The 16555-nt window shown below is 43.7% G+C and overlaps 1 protein-coding gene across 2 annotated transcripts in view; it reads left to right on the plus strand.

Moving 5' to 3' along the window:
- Positions 1 to 16555, plus strand: part of fras1 (Fraser extracellular matrix complex subunit 1) — a 198297-nt gene that overhangs the window by 167367 nt on the left and 14375 nt on the right. The window contains exons 41-50 of one of the 2 annotated variants that reach the window (XM_084025869.1): positions 351 to 541; positions 2215 to 2371; positions 5585 to 5848; positions 6442 to 6630; positions 6770 to 6889; positions 7797 to 7976; positions 12043 to 12167; positions 13457 to 13597; positions 13999 to 14226; positions 15769 to 15882. In XM_084025869.1, the coding sequence (XP_083881995.1) occupies positions 351 to 541; positions 2215 to 2371; positions 5585 to 5848; positions 6442 to 6630; positions 6770 to 6889; positions 7797 to 7976; positions 12043 to 12167; positions 13457 to 13597; positions 13999 to 14226; positions 15769 to 15882 (1709 nt within the window). The remainder of the gene's footprint in view (positions 1 to 350; positions 542 to 2214; positions 2372 to 5584; positions 5849 to 6441; positions 6631 to 6769; positions 6890 to 7796; positions 7977 to 12042; positions 12168 to 13456; positions 13598 to 13998; positions 14227 to 15768; positions 15883 to 16555) is intronic. The other variant, XM_084025870.1, reaches the window with a different exon arrangement.

Consider the following 16555-nt stretch of genomic DNA (forward strand, 5'->3'; position numbering starts at 1 on the left):
TTCGGTGACACGAAGTGCCAGAACTGAAGGGAACTGTTAAAGTGTCCCAGTGCATCAATCCTGCATCCAAACTGCCTGACAATTTTGACTAAGGGGAAATAAAACGGCAGTTTAGGGAAAACGCGACACAGTTGGCCGTCATTCCAGCTGTCAGGTGATATAAGTGATGGCCCAGTAACCGGTGGGTTTGGTGGTACAGTACGGTAAATGCTGCTACTGTAATGTGAAGCCACAGCTGGAGATGCACATAAAAAAGACGCTGTGACACATAGTGAGTGGCTTTTCAAAGGGGAAAAAAGCCAGATATTTAATGGACTAAATAACTGTCTCTGTAATGTCTCGTCTACCAGGAGGCTCAGCTGGGGACTCGTTGGTCGTCACCCCCGACGTGCCGTTCTCCGTGGAGGACCTGACCTCCAACCACATCTTCTACGTCCAGAGCAGCCAGCAACAAGTCCAGGACAAACAGGACATCTTCAGTTTCTACATCAGCGACGGACAAAGCCAGACTGAGGCCTTCAATGTCGAAATTGACATCCAGGTAACTGAAGAAGAAAAAACTGATATAAATAATTTTCTTTCGCCTTGGTTTATGACTTAAGAACAGGAGAAAAAAGATTCTGGAAATGTTTTTTTGTTGTTTTTGTCTGTTTGTCTGATTTTGTACTCGCTATTGTAATACTCATTTCCACCTTGTGTTTGGAGTGCATGGAGAAAATAAGAAAAATGTTTTCACCTGCCAAAGATAAGTCATAAACAGAGGACAGAAAAAAATTGAGACTTGAGGAAGAAGATCCGTAGGTTTCTGTGCACCATAACTTTTTGAATATTGAAGCAAGTACGCTTTTATAGCCCCATTTTGTTATATAGTAAATATCCAAATAGTTGTTTTGTTATATTTAAAATTATCATCACAAGGCCAAACATTTAATTGTATGTCCGCCGCGCCTCTAAAGTCATTTTCTGTCCACCTTCATGCTTCTAACAAGAGGAATGACATTTCCTTCAGCACCTCCATCAGTCCCAATTATCACACTATTATTCTCCTGTATTCAATGAATCATTCCTTCACCGATACTCTGGAATCCTATTATCACGTTTTCACTGTTAAAGTATTAGATGGAGGTCTGCACTCTGGAGTAAAAAGGCAAGTTAGAAGAGAAATCTTTCTGCAAAAGAAAAATCTTTAGTTGTGACTTCACAGCTTCACGCATCAGTCATTTAAAAATGGACCAAACCTGCTGTCTATGAATCTGCACGTGATTTGATCTCAGAAAAAATATAAACAACTCTGTCCTCAGGCTGCACCTTACAAATCAATCACTTACACCTGTATTGAGTTGAATTGATGAGGCTGTCAGTGTGTGTGTGTGTGTGTGTGTGTGTGTGTGTGTGTGTGTGTGTGTGTGTGTGTGAGAAAACAAGTGCATTTTTGTGTGTTCAGTCAAAAATCAATAAGATTTTTTTTATACAGAAACTTAAAACCAGGTTAAGATATAGGGCTGCAACAAAAAGTTATAATTTTTACATTGTTTAGGGCTACACGGTGGTGTAGTGGGTAGCACTGTCGCCTCACAGCGAGAGGGTCCCTGGTTTGTTTCCCAGGTGGGGTTCGGGTTCCTTCTGTGTGGAGTGTGCATGTTCTCCCCGTGTAAGCGTGGGTTCTCTCCGGGTTCTCCGGCTTCCTCCCACAGTCCAAAGACATGCAAGATGGGGATAGGTTAATTGGTGACTCTAAATTGCCCGTAGGTGTGAATGTGAGAGTGAATGGTTGTTTGTCTCTACATGTCGGCCCTGTGATAGACTGGCGTCCTGTCCAGGGTGAACCCTGCCTTCGCCCAATGACAGCTGGGATCGGCTCCAGCCCCGACCCTGAATATAGGATAGGCAGTAGACCATGGATGGATGGATGGATAATAATGTTTAATTAATATGCAGATAATTTTCTAATTGTTTGGTCCATAATATGCCAGACAATAGTGAATATATTCAGTTAAATATGATAAAAACATGAGAAAATTGGTTACTGTGTTATCAAAATAGTTTTCAATAAGACAGCAATGCAGCGCTTTCAACTAATTGATTAGTGGACTAATCTTTGCAGCTCTACCGTCAACAGAAGAGTGGATCTCTTTTGCTGGATCTGCTGAAGTCTATATTATATGATTGTTATAATCTCATAAAGGGTTTTTTTTGTTTGTTTTTCTCTCCCAGCAGAGTGTCGAGGACAGACGCCCTGTGGTGGCGGTCAGCAGCATCCACGTGGAGGAAAACTCCGGAGTCGTCATCACCAACTCGTCTCTCAGCGTCCGCGACCACGACACGCCGGAGAACGAGATCCTCTTCACCATCGTTGTGAAGCCCTCCTACGGTGAGCGCCGGCCCGGGCTACGTTATTAGATCTGGCTAAAACTAATGCAGTCCAACAAAACAACCCTACAATAAATCCTACCTTCTTTAAGAGCGATTTATTCCAGGACACTGAACAGACAATGTCTCCAAGGGTTGAACTGTTTAAATCTGTGACTGTTTAGAAAAAAACATGTTTCCCTGAAAGCATAATTGAGAGTGCAGTATAGTTGTATGGGAAGACAGAGTTGAAAACAGATGGTTCTACCACCTAAGGTTGTACGTCTTTGACAGGTAGAAGAATTAACTTTGGAAATGATATGAATCTTTGTTGGAGTCAAATAGAATGAATGCATTAACTTCAAATTAGCTTCCTTGATATTGTTAAATGTGAAAGGAAAATGCTGTATTTGTATCTAAAACCATCCCCAAAGAGCACCTTTAGATAGAATATGATAATATCATCAGCATAATATCGTTCACTAATGTTAAAATGTACCGGTTTTGGTCTCTTTTAAGGCCAAAATAACAACATAAAACACTGTAGCTGTGGTGCAAGTCTCCGTTCACACCATATTCACACAAACACAAATGTTGTCTTTTATTTCATCTTTCATTTTCATCACTTTAAGATCAAGGTCTCAGCCCCTAAGAAAAACATTCACAAAACAACATTGTCAACAGCAGCACACAGATGAATGCATAAAAGATTTCCTTAAGTGTTTCAGTACAGTATTAACAGTGTGTGTGTTTTATTTTCAACCAAGAAGCAGTAATTATGATGCAGTAATTGCTGCTTTTAAAAGATAACGTAGATGTCACCTACTGAGGTGCTTCAGAAGCAGAAACGCATGTTTATTTACATACATACAGAAACAGCACAGTAAACATTATGCTAACAGATGTGCAGTCCATATATTAGCATATATATATATATATATATATACACACACACATTCACACAGCCCAGCAGAGACTAATCCTTAGGGATATCCAACATTTTGAAAGTACATTTTTCTGAACGTGATAGAGATGAAAGCACACACACACGCTTGTAAACACATTACTCCCACTTCCAACATCCAAACAGCTTAAAAGAAGACAAACACGTGCGGCACGCTGACTGCAGCCATTCCTCACACACAACGGCACAACGACACATACTCAAATCAGCATCGTTTCCCTGACATCTCCTCACGTTCCCAAACATTAAAGATATATTTCTTACAGCGCAATATATCACCTCGCCCAATTTTAGGAACAGAATCAGGGAAGTGGGTGAAAAATTCAATCAAAAAAGCGAAAACCAATAAAAAAGCGATCTGTCGGGTAGGAATAATGCTAGAGCAGGGCAAGAGATGCTGTTCTGCTCAATGTGCATGAAAGTTACTGGAGGAGGAACTTTTAGCTGCTTCTCAAACAGTGGTCGTTTAATACTGAAGCCTCTATAGGGAGGCGAAGTCTGCCTTCCCACTGTCAGTTTAGTTCTGAAATCTTTTTTTAATTGATAGTACAGTGTAGTTATTTTAATTTAACTTATCTGCATGTTGAGGAAGACAACCAGCTCATAAAACATATCCAAATGTCAACGTTATTACATTCTTAATAACAAAGATATTACATTAATTCATTAATATTAAAAGATTTAATTAGATTTATGGATTGTTCGACTCCAAAAATGTCCATGTGGTTTTACTGTTTTTTTCAAGCTTCAACACCCCCGCCCCACCTCCCCCCCCAGACACCTGCTTTGGCAACATCCCTCATAACAGCCATCCCCAGTAAAAGCACCATAAAGCAGCCGGTGAAACCGAGTGTACCGCCGCCATAAAACCAGGAGTGTGTACGGCTGATGGGACAGAGAGCAGGAGAGGAGTGATTTGGTACGGGGCGACGAGTCCCAGACAGCTCGTCTTTTTAACAGGCTGCCTCTGCACCGTCCTCACACACACACACACACACAATCCAAAGAGAGACCATTTCTAATAAAGACGTCAGGATGCTGCTGACACACAGATATAAAAGTTACCTACCGAACTTGTGTCGCGTCAGCGCAAACAAATGAATCACTGGTGCGATATTTAAGTCCAGGAGTTCACTTTGAATTTGTTATTGAACTGTTCAGTGGGAGGGAGCAGTCAGAGAAGATGCAGCGCTAAATACAAAGTAACTACCGCAAGAATGGCAAGTCGTGTCTCTGTAGACAGAAGTAATAGATTGTATTTTGTGCCTATTTCGCCACCTGAGACCGGTCTGAAATAATATATATGACAATATGAAAGCACTGGATACGCTTAAAAAAAAATGGTAAAAAGAAAGATGTTTTGCTCATATGACATCCAATCACAGAAAATAGAATAAATACTAAAGATATGTTTGACAGGTCCTGAAAGAAACATTTTCTTTCATATTCTGTCTGTATTCTCCTTTGAACATAAATAAATACTAACATAAGAAATATATTTTGCACTCAGGTTACCTCAATGTTCACGGTGGAAACTGAGGTGTGATGAGTTTGATCCAACCTTGCAAAATCAAGCCATGTGTTTCCTTCACTTTTTTTCTCGTAAATCTATGATCTTATAAAACAGAATATACAAGTTTTTTCTTGTAAATTTGTGAGGGTTTTTTCAGTAAATGTATCACTTTATTTTCAGGTAATAATGTTTTTCTGAATATGTGAATTCTTCTTGTAAATGTCCAACTTTAAATTCTATAACTTTTCACGTAATATAACCCCCCTTCCTCTGGCTCTGTTACTTATTTATGTTTACTTCCATGGCTCTAATACCCTGTTATATGATTCAATACCTCATAAATATAGAAGAAAAACCTACTTACTTAAAATAGTAAGAAATACATTTAGGAAATGTCTGTAAAAGGTGTGTGTGTGTGTGTGTGTGTGTGTGTGTGTGTGTGTGTGTGTGTGTGTGTGTGTGTGTGTGTGTGTGTGTGTGTGTGTGTGTGTGTGTGTGTGTGTGCGTGTCCTCTCATTATGCTCCAGGATTTAGGCTCAAATCCCATTTAAACCTGGGCTTTGATTTCAGAAGCGGTGTAATTTAGTGTAATCTAAAAGTCTCATTAGTTTCTACAGTCTTTCATGTCTTGCATGAAAAAGTCAACGTCCTCCATTTGACCGAGATAATCACAGTAACCAGATGCTGCTTTATTCTGCTCCTGCGCACCTAAACACCCTCTTCAAAATCTGAGCTTCATTAATCTCTTCTTCCCTCAGGCAAACTACGCAGACGGCAGTTTTACTCTCAGCCGCTGGAGAATGGCCGAGTCCTCACGCAGGGCTCCACCTTCACCTACCAGGACGTCCTGGACCAGTTGCTGGTCTACACACCCGAAACCGTCAGCGGGGGCACCGACGAAATGGGTTTCACCCTCACCGACGGCACCCACACGGAAAAGGGCCGCCTGGAGTTCACCATGGACGTCCGGAGGAGTGAAGGACCCCGAATGACCGTCAACAGAGGCCTGCAGCTCCCGGCAGGTGGGACAGCAGGGGAGGAAGTGGTTCTTTGTGTTGACACAAGGTCTCACAAGAGGGAGAAAAGTCCTCGGTACACATTCAGAGACATAAAGTCAGCGACTACGTTTACATGCAGAAAGTAGTCTGCAGTAGTTTAATTCCTCCACACATTTATTCAGGTTTAGTCTTTGATTTGTCTCTCGTTATTATCTAACCCACCGAGTGAAGGTGATGGCTCCCAAAAAGTTGCTCATGATCCCTCATTACATAGAAATTCTGTGTGCACGAGCAACGAGGATAACTACTAGTCTTTAATAATGCTAAAAAGCTTTGAAGCATGCATTTCTACTGCAGCTTTGCAAACTGTTCAACGCACAGAGCTGTAAACGGGAACGAGGCCGAGTTTCACAAAGTGACATAAAAACACCATTTGAGACCTGAATAATCAACATATCACGTCTTAATCTGAAAATGCTCCGTTCATAATGAGGCTCATTCAGAATAACAGAATGCGATGTTTACACGACACACACCACATCAGGAATATTGTCATGTATTTTGGAATATGAGTGTGCATGTAAGCGTGGTCACTGGTTTCACTGATTTTTTTTCAGGAGCTTCGTCTAAGATCACAGAGCAAAATCTGAAGGGTTCCGACGTGGACTCGGACAGTCTGAAGCTCAGGTACATCCTGACCAAAGACCCTCCGGTCGGGAAGGTCCAGCTCAGCGAGAGTGGACAGGTGGAGAAGATTTCTGTCAAGGGACCCGTTCACAGCTTCACTCAGGAGGATGTCAACAAAGGTCTTTCTCTTTTTCTTGATTTCTGTCTTTGTCATGCTTTTACTCAATGAAACTTATTTACTTATTGATGACTAAATGCTTTAATTTTCCCCAGCAGTTAATGACATTCAGACAATAAATGCTTGTCTCTGTCCTGCAGGCCTGCTGCAGTACAGCCACGAGAAAGGGGAGAAGGGAGGCAGCCTGTCTTTCAAGTTTAACCTGGTTGATCCAGAAGGCAACAAGCTGATCGATCAGTCCTTCTTCATCAGCGTGCTCGGTAGGTTTCCCTCCATCCTCTGTTACCTGCAGCGCTCAGACCGGCCGACGGGTTTCTTCACTCGTCGGAAGAGAAGGAGGCAATTTTCCTTGGTGTCCTGCACCGTGGACACATCCTGCATATTAATAGCGTGGAGACACTGTTGCCGCTGAAATTGTTTCATTTCAGTGATGATTTGCATAAATGAATAAATAAATACACACAGGAAAGAAAAGCTTCATACAATGGTAGTCCTCCGTCGCCTGTGATGCCTACAAACACACCAAAAACTTTTATTTTCCCTTCCTTCTGGGCACTCGGCCAAACTGTTGCAGCGGTCCAGCAGTCAAAAATCCAGGCTTTTAATGCAGCCGCTGGAGACTGAAGGATCGTCTGTCCCGCACGGTTGAACGGTGTCCTGATCATCTCATATCTTTCCCAGCTCACGTTTCATCTTGTTCGCCATTATTCCCTCGCCCTTTCCCTCTTGTGCTCTCTCGGATGCGACAAACAGTGGAGCTCTCTGTTCATATCTCTTCCCAACACGCCGCCTCCTCATCACTTCCCTGCCCTTCTCTCAATCTCTGCTAATCCGGTTGTCCACATCTCCCAAACCATTCTTTCACACTTCCTGATTTGCTGTCACCCGACTTTATCTTTTTTTACTTGTTGTTGTGTGATTCCTCCACTTCCTAATATGTTCCTCTTATCTTGTCTCCTCTCTAAATCAGTCTCAAACTTCTTTCTTCTCCACTGCTTCGGTCCATGGTTGTCAGTTTTTACCAAGATGAGAAATCAACTCTGTTTTTATTTGCTTTTGGGTGAATCGTTTTCATCGACTCGGGAAAAGGCCGACATGCTTCCACTAATAAATCATTGCTTCTTTCCCTTCGTGATTTTCCTCCTCTCCTCTTCTTCTCTCCTCCAGAAGACCGACTCCCTCCATCCGTGGTGGTGAACAAAGGTCTGGTGCTTGATGAGAACTCTGTGAAGAAGTTGACCACGCTGCAGCTGTCAGCCAGCGACCAGGACAGCGAACCGGGCGAGCTCATCTACCGCATCACCAAGCAGACGAGCCTGGGTCACCTGGAGCACGCCACCAGCCCAGGTACTACACCCGGTTTGGGTTTACAACACCTGGTCTGGGTTTACCAACACCCGGTCTGGGTTTACCAACACCCGGTCTGGGTTTACCAACACCTGGTCTGGGTTTACCATCACCCGGTCTGGGTTTACCAACACCTGGTCTGGGTTTACCAACGACCGGTCTGGGTTTACCATCACCCGGTCTGGGTTTACCAACACCTGTGCACAACAGTCAGGATGACATTATGATACATAATCAGAGTTGGGTTTATGTAACAAAATGTTTCAGAAAAGCATCACGAACATGTCTCTTAACAGCAACACTTTGGGAAACACGGTTTCCAACGCTGGTCTGGAGAAAAACCACCTCCCCACCATAAGTATTTTTTCCTCAATATTTTATACGACATCACTCACTCTGGACGTCGCGTTGTCACATGGATGTATTTCATTTGGGTGTCCACCATGAAAAATGATCCTAATTAACATATATTTGTTGGTTTATTTGGATCCATACAGTGAGGATTGGCTCAGGAAACTCACAAAATTGATAATTGTTAGCTTATTATTGTGTTCTGTTGGAAAAACAGTAAAATAATCAGAGAAGGCGTCCAGATGATCCATATTCCTTTGTGATTTTGGCACTCACATGTGACAGCGCTGCTACAGAACTGTCACTTTCTGACACCAGTTTGGCTCCGCCCACAAAATACATCATCAATGTTTTCAAACATATATACATATAGGGCCCTAGTTTCGTAGACCAGGCGCAGTCAGCTCTCAGCGCACCTGCGCCGCGCCGACGGGGTGTGTCCGCCTGGACTTTGCAAGTTTCGTGCACCGCGCAGGCTCGCGCAGGCACACCTCCCGTCTCGCCCACCAGCGCAAGTGGGAAAGAGGGAGGAGAAGAAGGCGTGAGTGGGAGACGAGGAGGAGACGAGGCGTGGACTGGGATTAATACAGCCGATTCAGATCTTCACCAATCAAATGAACTCCTCTCCTCACCTTTAATGCGTTAGGGGAGGTTCAGTGCAAGTTCCGTCACTTAACAACCCGATGACAGAAGCAGCGCCGCCGCTCCCGCCACGCGCATCACGCGCTCTGCGCGCGTATCATAATAATAACAATGCCCATATTATAAAAAACAGGAGAGAGAGAGGGAGATGTTTTGGTCCGAGAGGCTGAGTTTCCGTTACGCGTGCCATCCGCCTTTGATCTGACGTCAGATGTGACGGGACAATCTATATAGATATAAATTCACGTGTTGATTCAATTAGTTGCATTAAATAGTGTTTGTTGTGATTATTTATTGCATTTAAATGTGCCTGGAACTGTGGAAACCTGCCTGTGAGGTCTCGGTGACGTGTGCGCACTGCGCGCCGTCAGCCAAACTTCCGATCCGCCAGCTGTGATTCGCCTTGAATGAATGGACTTTATTTGTGCCTTGCGCCTTACGCCAAGAGTAGACTAGGTTGGAGCTGGCGAGCTTTCAGCGCAGTCTCGGCGAGGCTTTTTGCCACGAAACTTCCGCTACGCCAAGCTGAATCTGTGACGCCTCCCCCTGCTGCGCCGCCACACCCATCTTGGCGCAGGCGATCCACCAAACTGCCAAACTGACGGTGCGCAAGGCTGCGCGGGTCGAAACTTGCATTACGCCGGCTCCGCCACCCTGCGCCGCCCTGCGCTGCGCCACGAAACTAGGGCCCATAGGGTCATTCTATCTTTGATAATTAACCCTACACACACACACACACACACACACAGATCACTGTTTCTCATGTCACGTTAAATTGTTTTTATGCAAAAAAACAAAAGAATCCCACAAAGTGGTGAATATTGGCTTCCATGCCATTAAATCATCCTGCCCTGGTTGAATGCATTCCTCCACATGGCTGAACGCTCCTGCAGCATTGCTAATTATCTGCGTGTTAATGCCGCTCTACGATCATCGAGCATCAGTTCACCTCAGAGCCACTCAGCCAGCCTGTCACTCCGTGCTAACACGCACAGCTAGCTGCTTCCTGCTCCGTTGGGGGTTGATGAGAGATGAAGGCCCGAAGTCTTCAAGAGGCGTTTTAACTGCTGAGGCTGAAACCCCTCTCAGGTGGAGCACAAGTCAAAAAGGCACACAAGTCAAAGAAGACTGTAACTCACTGCCTCACCTCAAATTGGTTTTATGTCCACTGCAGCTTCACTAAAAATGTGTGGCTTCACCAAAGTACAAACTATTCCAGGGCTCAGAAGCACGTGCCAAGAGGAAGATGAGCTGCAGCCTTTCATGAATTTTCTGTCAAGACTTCAGTGGTCCTGGAGCTGTGCAGCGCTGGTGTTTTCCTGCCACGTCTCTCCTTAGAGCCAGTTGTCAGCTCCACAAATCAGATGTTAGGCGACGTCACTTCCACTGCTTTCAGAAGGAAGAAGTGTCGATATTAAGTCGGAGGCTGGATCCAAATTAGCGGTAACGAAATAACAAAAAAATATCTCATATTTTCTATTCTGCCTGGAGTTGTCTACATTTTTTTGTAGCAGTGAGGTCTGCCTCTGCTTCCTCTGTCTGGCCAGCAGTAAACCATCAGCATCATGGACAACAGGTTTCTGTGAGCACACACTACATACCACACTAAAACTTCCTTAGAGTTAAAGTGTATTGGGACACACAACTATTGGAAGCACATCAGAAGTGGCAAGGCTGCTGTGTGACTGTTGAAACATTATATCATTAAGAAAGCAATGATGCACAGCCGAGCAGTGAATGCAGCTACAAATGATAATGTCTGGTCAGATCCAGGTACGCTGAGGCTGTGGAGCGTTACAGGTCAAAAGTAGACTCTTGCACCTGAGACGCCACATCAAATTCAGACTGTGTTTAAATGTCTGGAGAGAGAAATCGTGATGCAGATGCAAATGGAAAAATTCATTTTTATTGAATACGATAGGGCAAATGAGCAGGTATTTCATCTCTGACTGAGAATATTGCCTCTGTCTCCCTGTGTGCCTGTCCTGATTATGATGATGTATGAACCTCCAGCCGGGGAATAGACGACACAAGCAGAGGGGAACCGCAGACCTCGGTGTGTTTCACTGCACTGAAAAGCCTCCATTTCCGTTTCCTCGATGGTCCTCAAAGACCGACTTCTCAGTCTGATGTGTCAAATACCGGAGTTTGGTCAGTTAGCAATTATGACGCTCTACGTTTCTCTCACATGAATCACTATATATTTTAATTTGACTGACCTTTAACAAACCTTAACTGGTGGATTTACATATAATATAACATCAGTTAAATGTAAAAGCTTTGAATTACAGGAATCACTTGCTCTCATTTCCAGGCATGAAAAACCTGCGCACACCCATCTGGTGTTAATATAGCAATTTATATGATAACATTTTTAATTTGCTGTCTGCTGTGAAAATAAAATGTTAGAAGCCATAAATATGTTTAATCCAAAGAGCTCCATTGTCTCTCTTCTGAAAGCTTTTAAAAGTGTCATAAAGGATCCGGTCCAACAAACCAGCAGAAATTAAACTCCCGCAATGCAGAATATTTTTGGGTTCTTTTTTTAGACGATTGTCTTTAGTTTCACGCAGAGTAATGTTTGATCGCTGCAATCAAACTTGATTACATTTCCCACTGAGTTTTAAAACAGAGAAAAAGGAGCTGGAGCCTCGTTAAAAAGAAGGTTTGAATTCAGCTTTGGTTCACCGCTCATTAAAATGACAAAAGACAACAAAGAAGAGAGGAAAGGAACACAGCGAGTCTGAGACGAAATGGCAAGGGAGGCTTATAAAAAACCGTCTGATGCAAAATAGAAAAGATACATGACAACAAAGAGGCACAGAAGAATCAGTCAGAAGACAATTGACAATTAAAGTCAGTCTGGAAAAGGAAACCATAAAATGCATCGATAACGAGTCGTTCCGAGGGGATCCGTGGAAGATTTCATGATGTTTGTCTTCTCATAAGTGTGTTAGGATGCATCACTGAGTGGGCGGGTGTTCAAAAAAACATGAAGTAAATCATTTTTACTGATTGTTCCAAATCGACTAACAACTCTTCTTCTTCTGTCTCTCTCTCTCTCTCTCTCCAGGCACCAGGATCAGCACATTCACGCAGGCCGATCTGGCTTCACGCAGCATCCAGTACGTCCACACCAGTGAAGAAGAGAAGCACGCCGACCAGTTCTCCTTCACCGTGTCTGACGGGACCAACGAGGTGAACGACAGCGGTCAAAACCCTAAAGAGACTTTGACCTTTGGGCACACACACACACACACATACACACACACAAACACACACACACACACACACACACACACACACACACACACCGATGAACACTGTTCCCGGCTCTGACATAACAAGAGTTTCTCAACCTGTTTCAGGGTGCACGTTAATGTCCATGTGGCATGTTAGAGTCCGAAATCTACCAAAGTCAACTTTTTACTTTGCCCTTTACAAATTGTTTTATTTTATTAGTGGTTATCAAATACACTGCGCAAATCCATAGTCTGAATTTCATCAATTTACTTGATTCCCTCAAATCCCACTGAGCTACATTCCCAGCCCCAGGAAGGATAATTGAACTATCACTATTTTGATATAAAAAATGTTCTGCATATATTGTGGTGAACTATGTGACCAGGCATGTAATCTAAAATGGTTAGAAATGCACTTTTCAGGAAGTTCTCAGATATATTTCTAGAGACCCAAAGAAACGTTCAGTAAGTCACAAGAAAGTATTATTTATTTGATTATTTCACCAATACTTTGTTAACAATAACAAACTCCTCTTGGCACGTCTGCGTCCCTCAGTCCTCATGATAATGAAATACAGACAGTCAGTGTTCGTCTTCCACACAAAAGGTGGATGGCTTTATGTTTGGACACTTAGCAGCTTAGCATGAAAAAATTACCTGGATGGGTAAAAGATTATGACCCCCGAGCACATTCATTACATTGCATGAATAAATATATAAATGTGTGTATATATATATATATATATATATATATCAAAATGGCTTTTAGAGTGGCGAGGAAGTGGCACGCCAGCCCTTCCAGACCCCCCCCCGTTTGGTTGGCCTCATGCATAAATCTGCCTTGCTAATCCAGAGTAATGAGAACCACAAGGACTTGAGTAAACATGTGAAAAAGGTCATTTGGCCTTCACGCTCGGCTGGCTGCAGTGTGTGGAGGCTTTTGTTGCCACTGTAGTGGTTTGTGTTTGTGAAGTGGTCTGGTTCTTTTACTTTGGTTCACGCTCCTCTTTCCTGCTGGGAGGTTGTTCAGTTTTCACTGCATATTAATAACCAAGTGCTCTGCATTAAAAGTTGAGTGTAACTAAGTGTAACTAAAGCAGCATAGTTTGACTTGTGTGTGTGGTGAGATGGAATTGCTCAAGGGCACACGTGGTTTCTGTCATCACTGCAGTCGCTGCTGTTATGTTACGTCATCAGGGGGTTTTTCTTTCCTTATTCTGAACATATTGTGCATGTTGTCTCCAGGTTGCCCAGACATTCTACATCACCATCAAGCCAGTGGACGACTCGCTGCCTCTGCTACAGGTTCCTGGCATGAGGGTCCAGGAAGGCGTGAGGAAGACCATCACAGAGTTTGAGCTGAAAGCCACCGATGCAGACACTGAGGTAGGACGCACAAATATCCAGCAATACATGTGTGTGTGTGTGTTTATAGAAAGCCGATCTTCTGCTTTATTTTCTCTGGCGATGACACAAAAAGGCAGATTCCTCCTCCGGCCTCAGATACTCTTCCACTGTTCATCTCATCAATCTGCCATCTTAAGATCATTCCGGGAGGATCTCTTTCTGAACAACCTTGCCTTCATCTCCCGCAATTAGAGGCTTCCTTTTTTTTACAGGCAGCCTTTCAAAAGCCACTCAGGAGCTGAAGTGTTCATCCGTGTTCATACGTTAAGATTTCCCACAGTAGTTATTGAAGAATTCATAAAGTCATAATACACCATATTTCCAGAGCAGTGAATGGTGGCTTTTGAAAGAAACCCTCACAGTTTTCTTCCTTTGTCCAGGCGGAGTCCATCGTCTTCACCGTCGTCCAGGCTCCTCGTCACGGCACCGTCGAGCGCACGAGCAACGGCCAGCACTACCGGCAGACCAGCAGCTTCACCATGGACGACATCTACCAGAACCGCATCAGCTACAACCACGACGGCTCCAACTCACTCAAGGACCGCTTCGCCTTCAGCGTGGCCGACGGCACCAACCTGCTCTTCATGGTGGAGGAGGGCGGCAAGGAGGTGCGTGTGTGTGCGTCTGTGTGTGTGTGTGTGTCTGTGTGTGTGTGGTTATTGCTCTGACCTTTTGATGACAGGAGGGGTGATTCAGCGCTTTGTTGTGCTCTTGTGTTTCTACATCTGCGAGGACCGAGGTGAAGTATCAACACAGAGAGTGACATCTCGCCGTCCTTGCAGCTGCATTCACACTAAATCATGCGCCGAGGCGATAAGCACAGGATTGTGGGAGTGTCACACACAAACAACCTTCTTATTTTGCGCCATAGACAGTGGAATACTACAATGATACACAGCAAACATGGTTCTTCTTGATGCGGACATCGCTACGTGATTGGCCACCGCTGCATGACGTTGGGTGACGTCAACCCAAAAAATGTATTCCATGGTGTATTCCGTAGTGGCCAGGCGACTATGTTTTTTTTGTGATGGGGGTTTCTTCATCTATTTCTTCACCATCACCGCAGCCAAAATGCACTTCCCACGTTCAAGTGAAAGGGAGGATCTGGTGTCAATCCAGCCTAATATTTATCTTGCCATCCCTCCAGTGGTTTGTTTTCTGGGCTGCACCAAATAACACTTAGTCTAGAATGCATTTAAACAAGGGTCCTCGCAAGTATAGAAGCATTAACATCTTAATGTGTGTGTGCTGTTAATGTCGGCTTTATGGCGATGGTTATGAGCAAGCCTGAGGGTGAATTGACTCCTACGTTTGTCAATTAAATCGTCACCTTCCACCATCTGTCACTACAAATAGTCTATATGATTAAACTGAATGACAGCAGGCAGGTATTGATATCCACAATCACACACACACACTTCTCAGGCTTGTGTTCATTATCTGTCAAACGCCTGGGGACATTTGGCTCAATGGTCACGCTGCGTTCTGCAGCTCAGAAGAGGGTTTGTGGCTTTAACTGCTGCTGTATGAGGTGAATTTGTCCCAGCTGATCAAAGAGACATAAAGCAATCACAGAGACATAAAACCACCTAAAAGAGACATAAAACCAACGTAACCTCAAACACCAGCCGTGTTAATGCCACAAACACTCTCCTGAGCTGCAGAACAGGAGCTGCCCTGTGATTAAATAATGTATGAGCTCTTGTAGCACCTTTTGGATAAACGTATCCCTCAAATGGCATTTGTCAAAGTTCACCGGAGCCATGGCTGTGTGATGGTGGCAGGCTGCTCTTTCTGTAACTAGTAACACTCATTTATCAAACAGAATCCATCAAATAATAACCTGCTGGGATTTTTTTGCCACTCTGACATTCAACCTGTATCTTTTTCCTTGTGAACTCTATACATTATCCGTGTATCTAGGACAACCACATGTTGCTGCTGGATTGTTTAAATGTCATCTCTGGAGCTCCTTTGTGTTGGGGTTGTGGCAGTAATCTGCTTGACAGAGATGTCAAAACCTGGGCCAGGAAAACCATTTGCATTTCATTTTGATGTTTGGATGAACAGGGAATGCTGGGGATCCATTTTTTGTCCCAGTCTATTTATTTGTTTTAAATAAAACATCCTTTTTGGGGTCTCTCCAGATCGTGACAGCAGCTCCACAGAAGTTTAAGATCGATATTCTGCCAGTCGACGATGGAACGCCACGTATCGTCACCAACCTGGGACTACAGTGGCTGGAGTACATGGACAACAAGGTACCAGTCTTCCCTCCTCACAAACGTCTGCAGACAGGCTCGAGGGTCTCTGCTCTGTTTTATGATGATTCATTTAATGAGCCTAGTGATGAAGAACAACTTTCTAATTAGTCTGTCAAATTGTCTTAAGTTGCATTGCTTTGCAAATTGAAATGTTCCATTTCCACTCGAAGACTCTGGTTTCACTGGACACTTTACACACAGAAAGATGTGAATGTAGAAGGCTAGATGATTGCTGAATGGGCCCAGTGGGCACAGGTCCAGGTGTCCAAGGGATCTGGGCGCCCTACAAACTAAACTACTGATGTAAATCCAACACAAAACAGCCACAAAGAAACATGTAAAGACTAAGAAAGGATGCAAAACAACCACAGGAGTCGTAAAGCCACCATAACAGGCCACAGATTGACTACGAAGAGACACGAAACAACCACAAAGGCACATAAAACCACAACAAAGTGACAGATTGACTACAAAGAGACAGAAAACAAGTACAAATGAATGAAGGGCACACAAAACAACCTCAAAGACAGAATAAAAAACAAGAGAGATGCAAAACGACTAGAACCAACGCCGTTGTCATTGTGTCTCTCTTCCATTCAGTCTTGCTCCTACATAGAAGGGTTAGGGGCCATTTAGATATCTCGTGATCCATCAATGAGCAGGAGGCATA

The sequence above is a fragment of the Eutrigla gurnardus genome (genome assembly GCF_963514095.1).
Source record: "Eutrigla gurnardus genome assembly, chromosome: 13".
Lineage (NCBI taxonomy): Eukaryota > Metazoa > Chordata > Actinopteri > Perciformes > Triglidae > Eutrigla > Eutrigla gurnardus.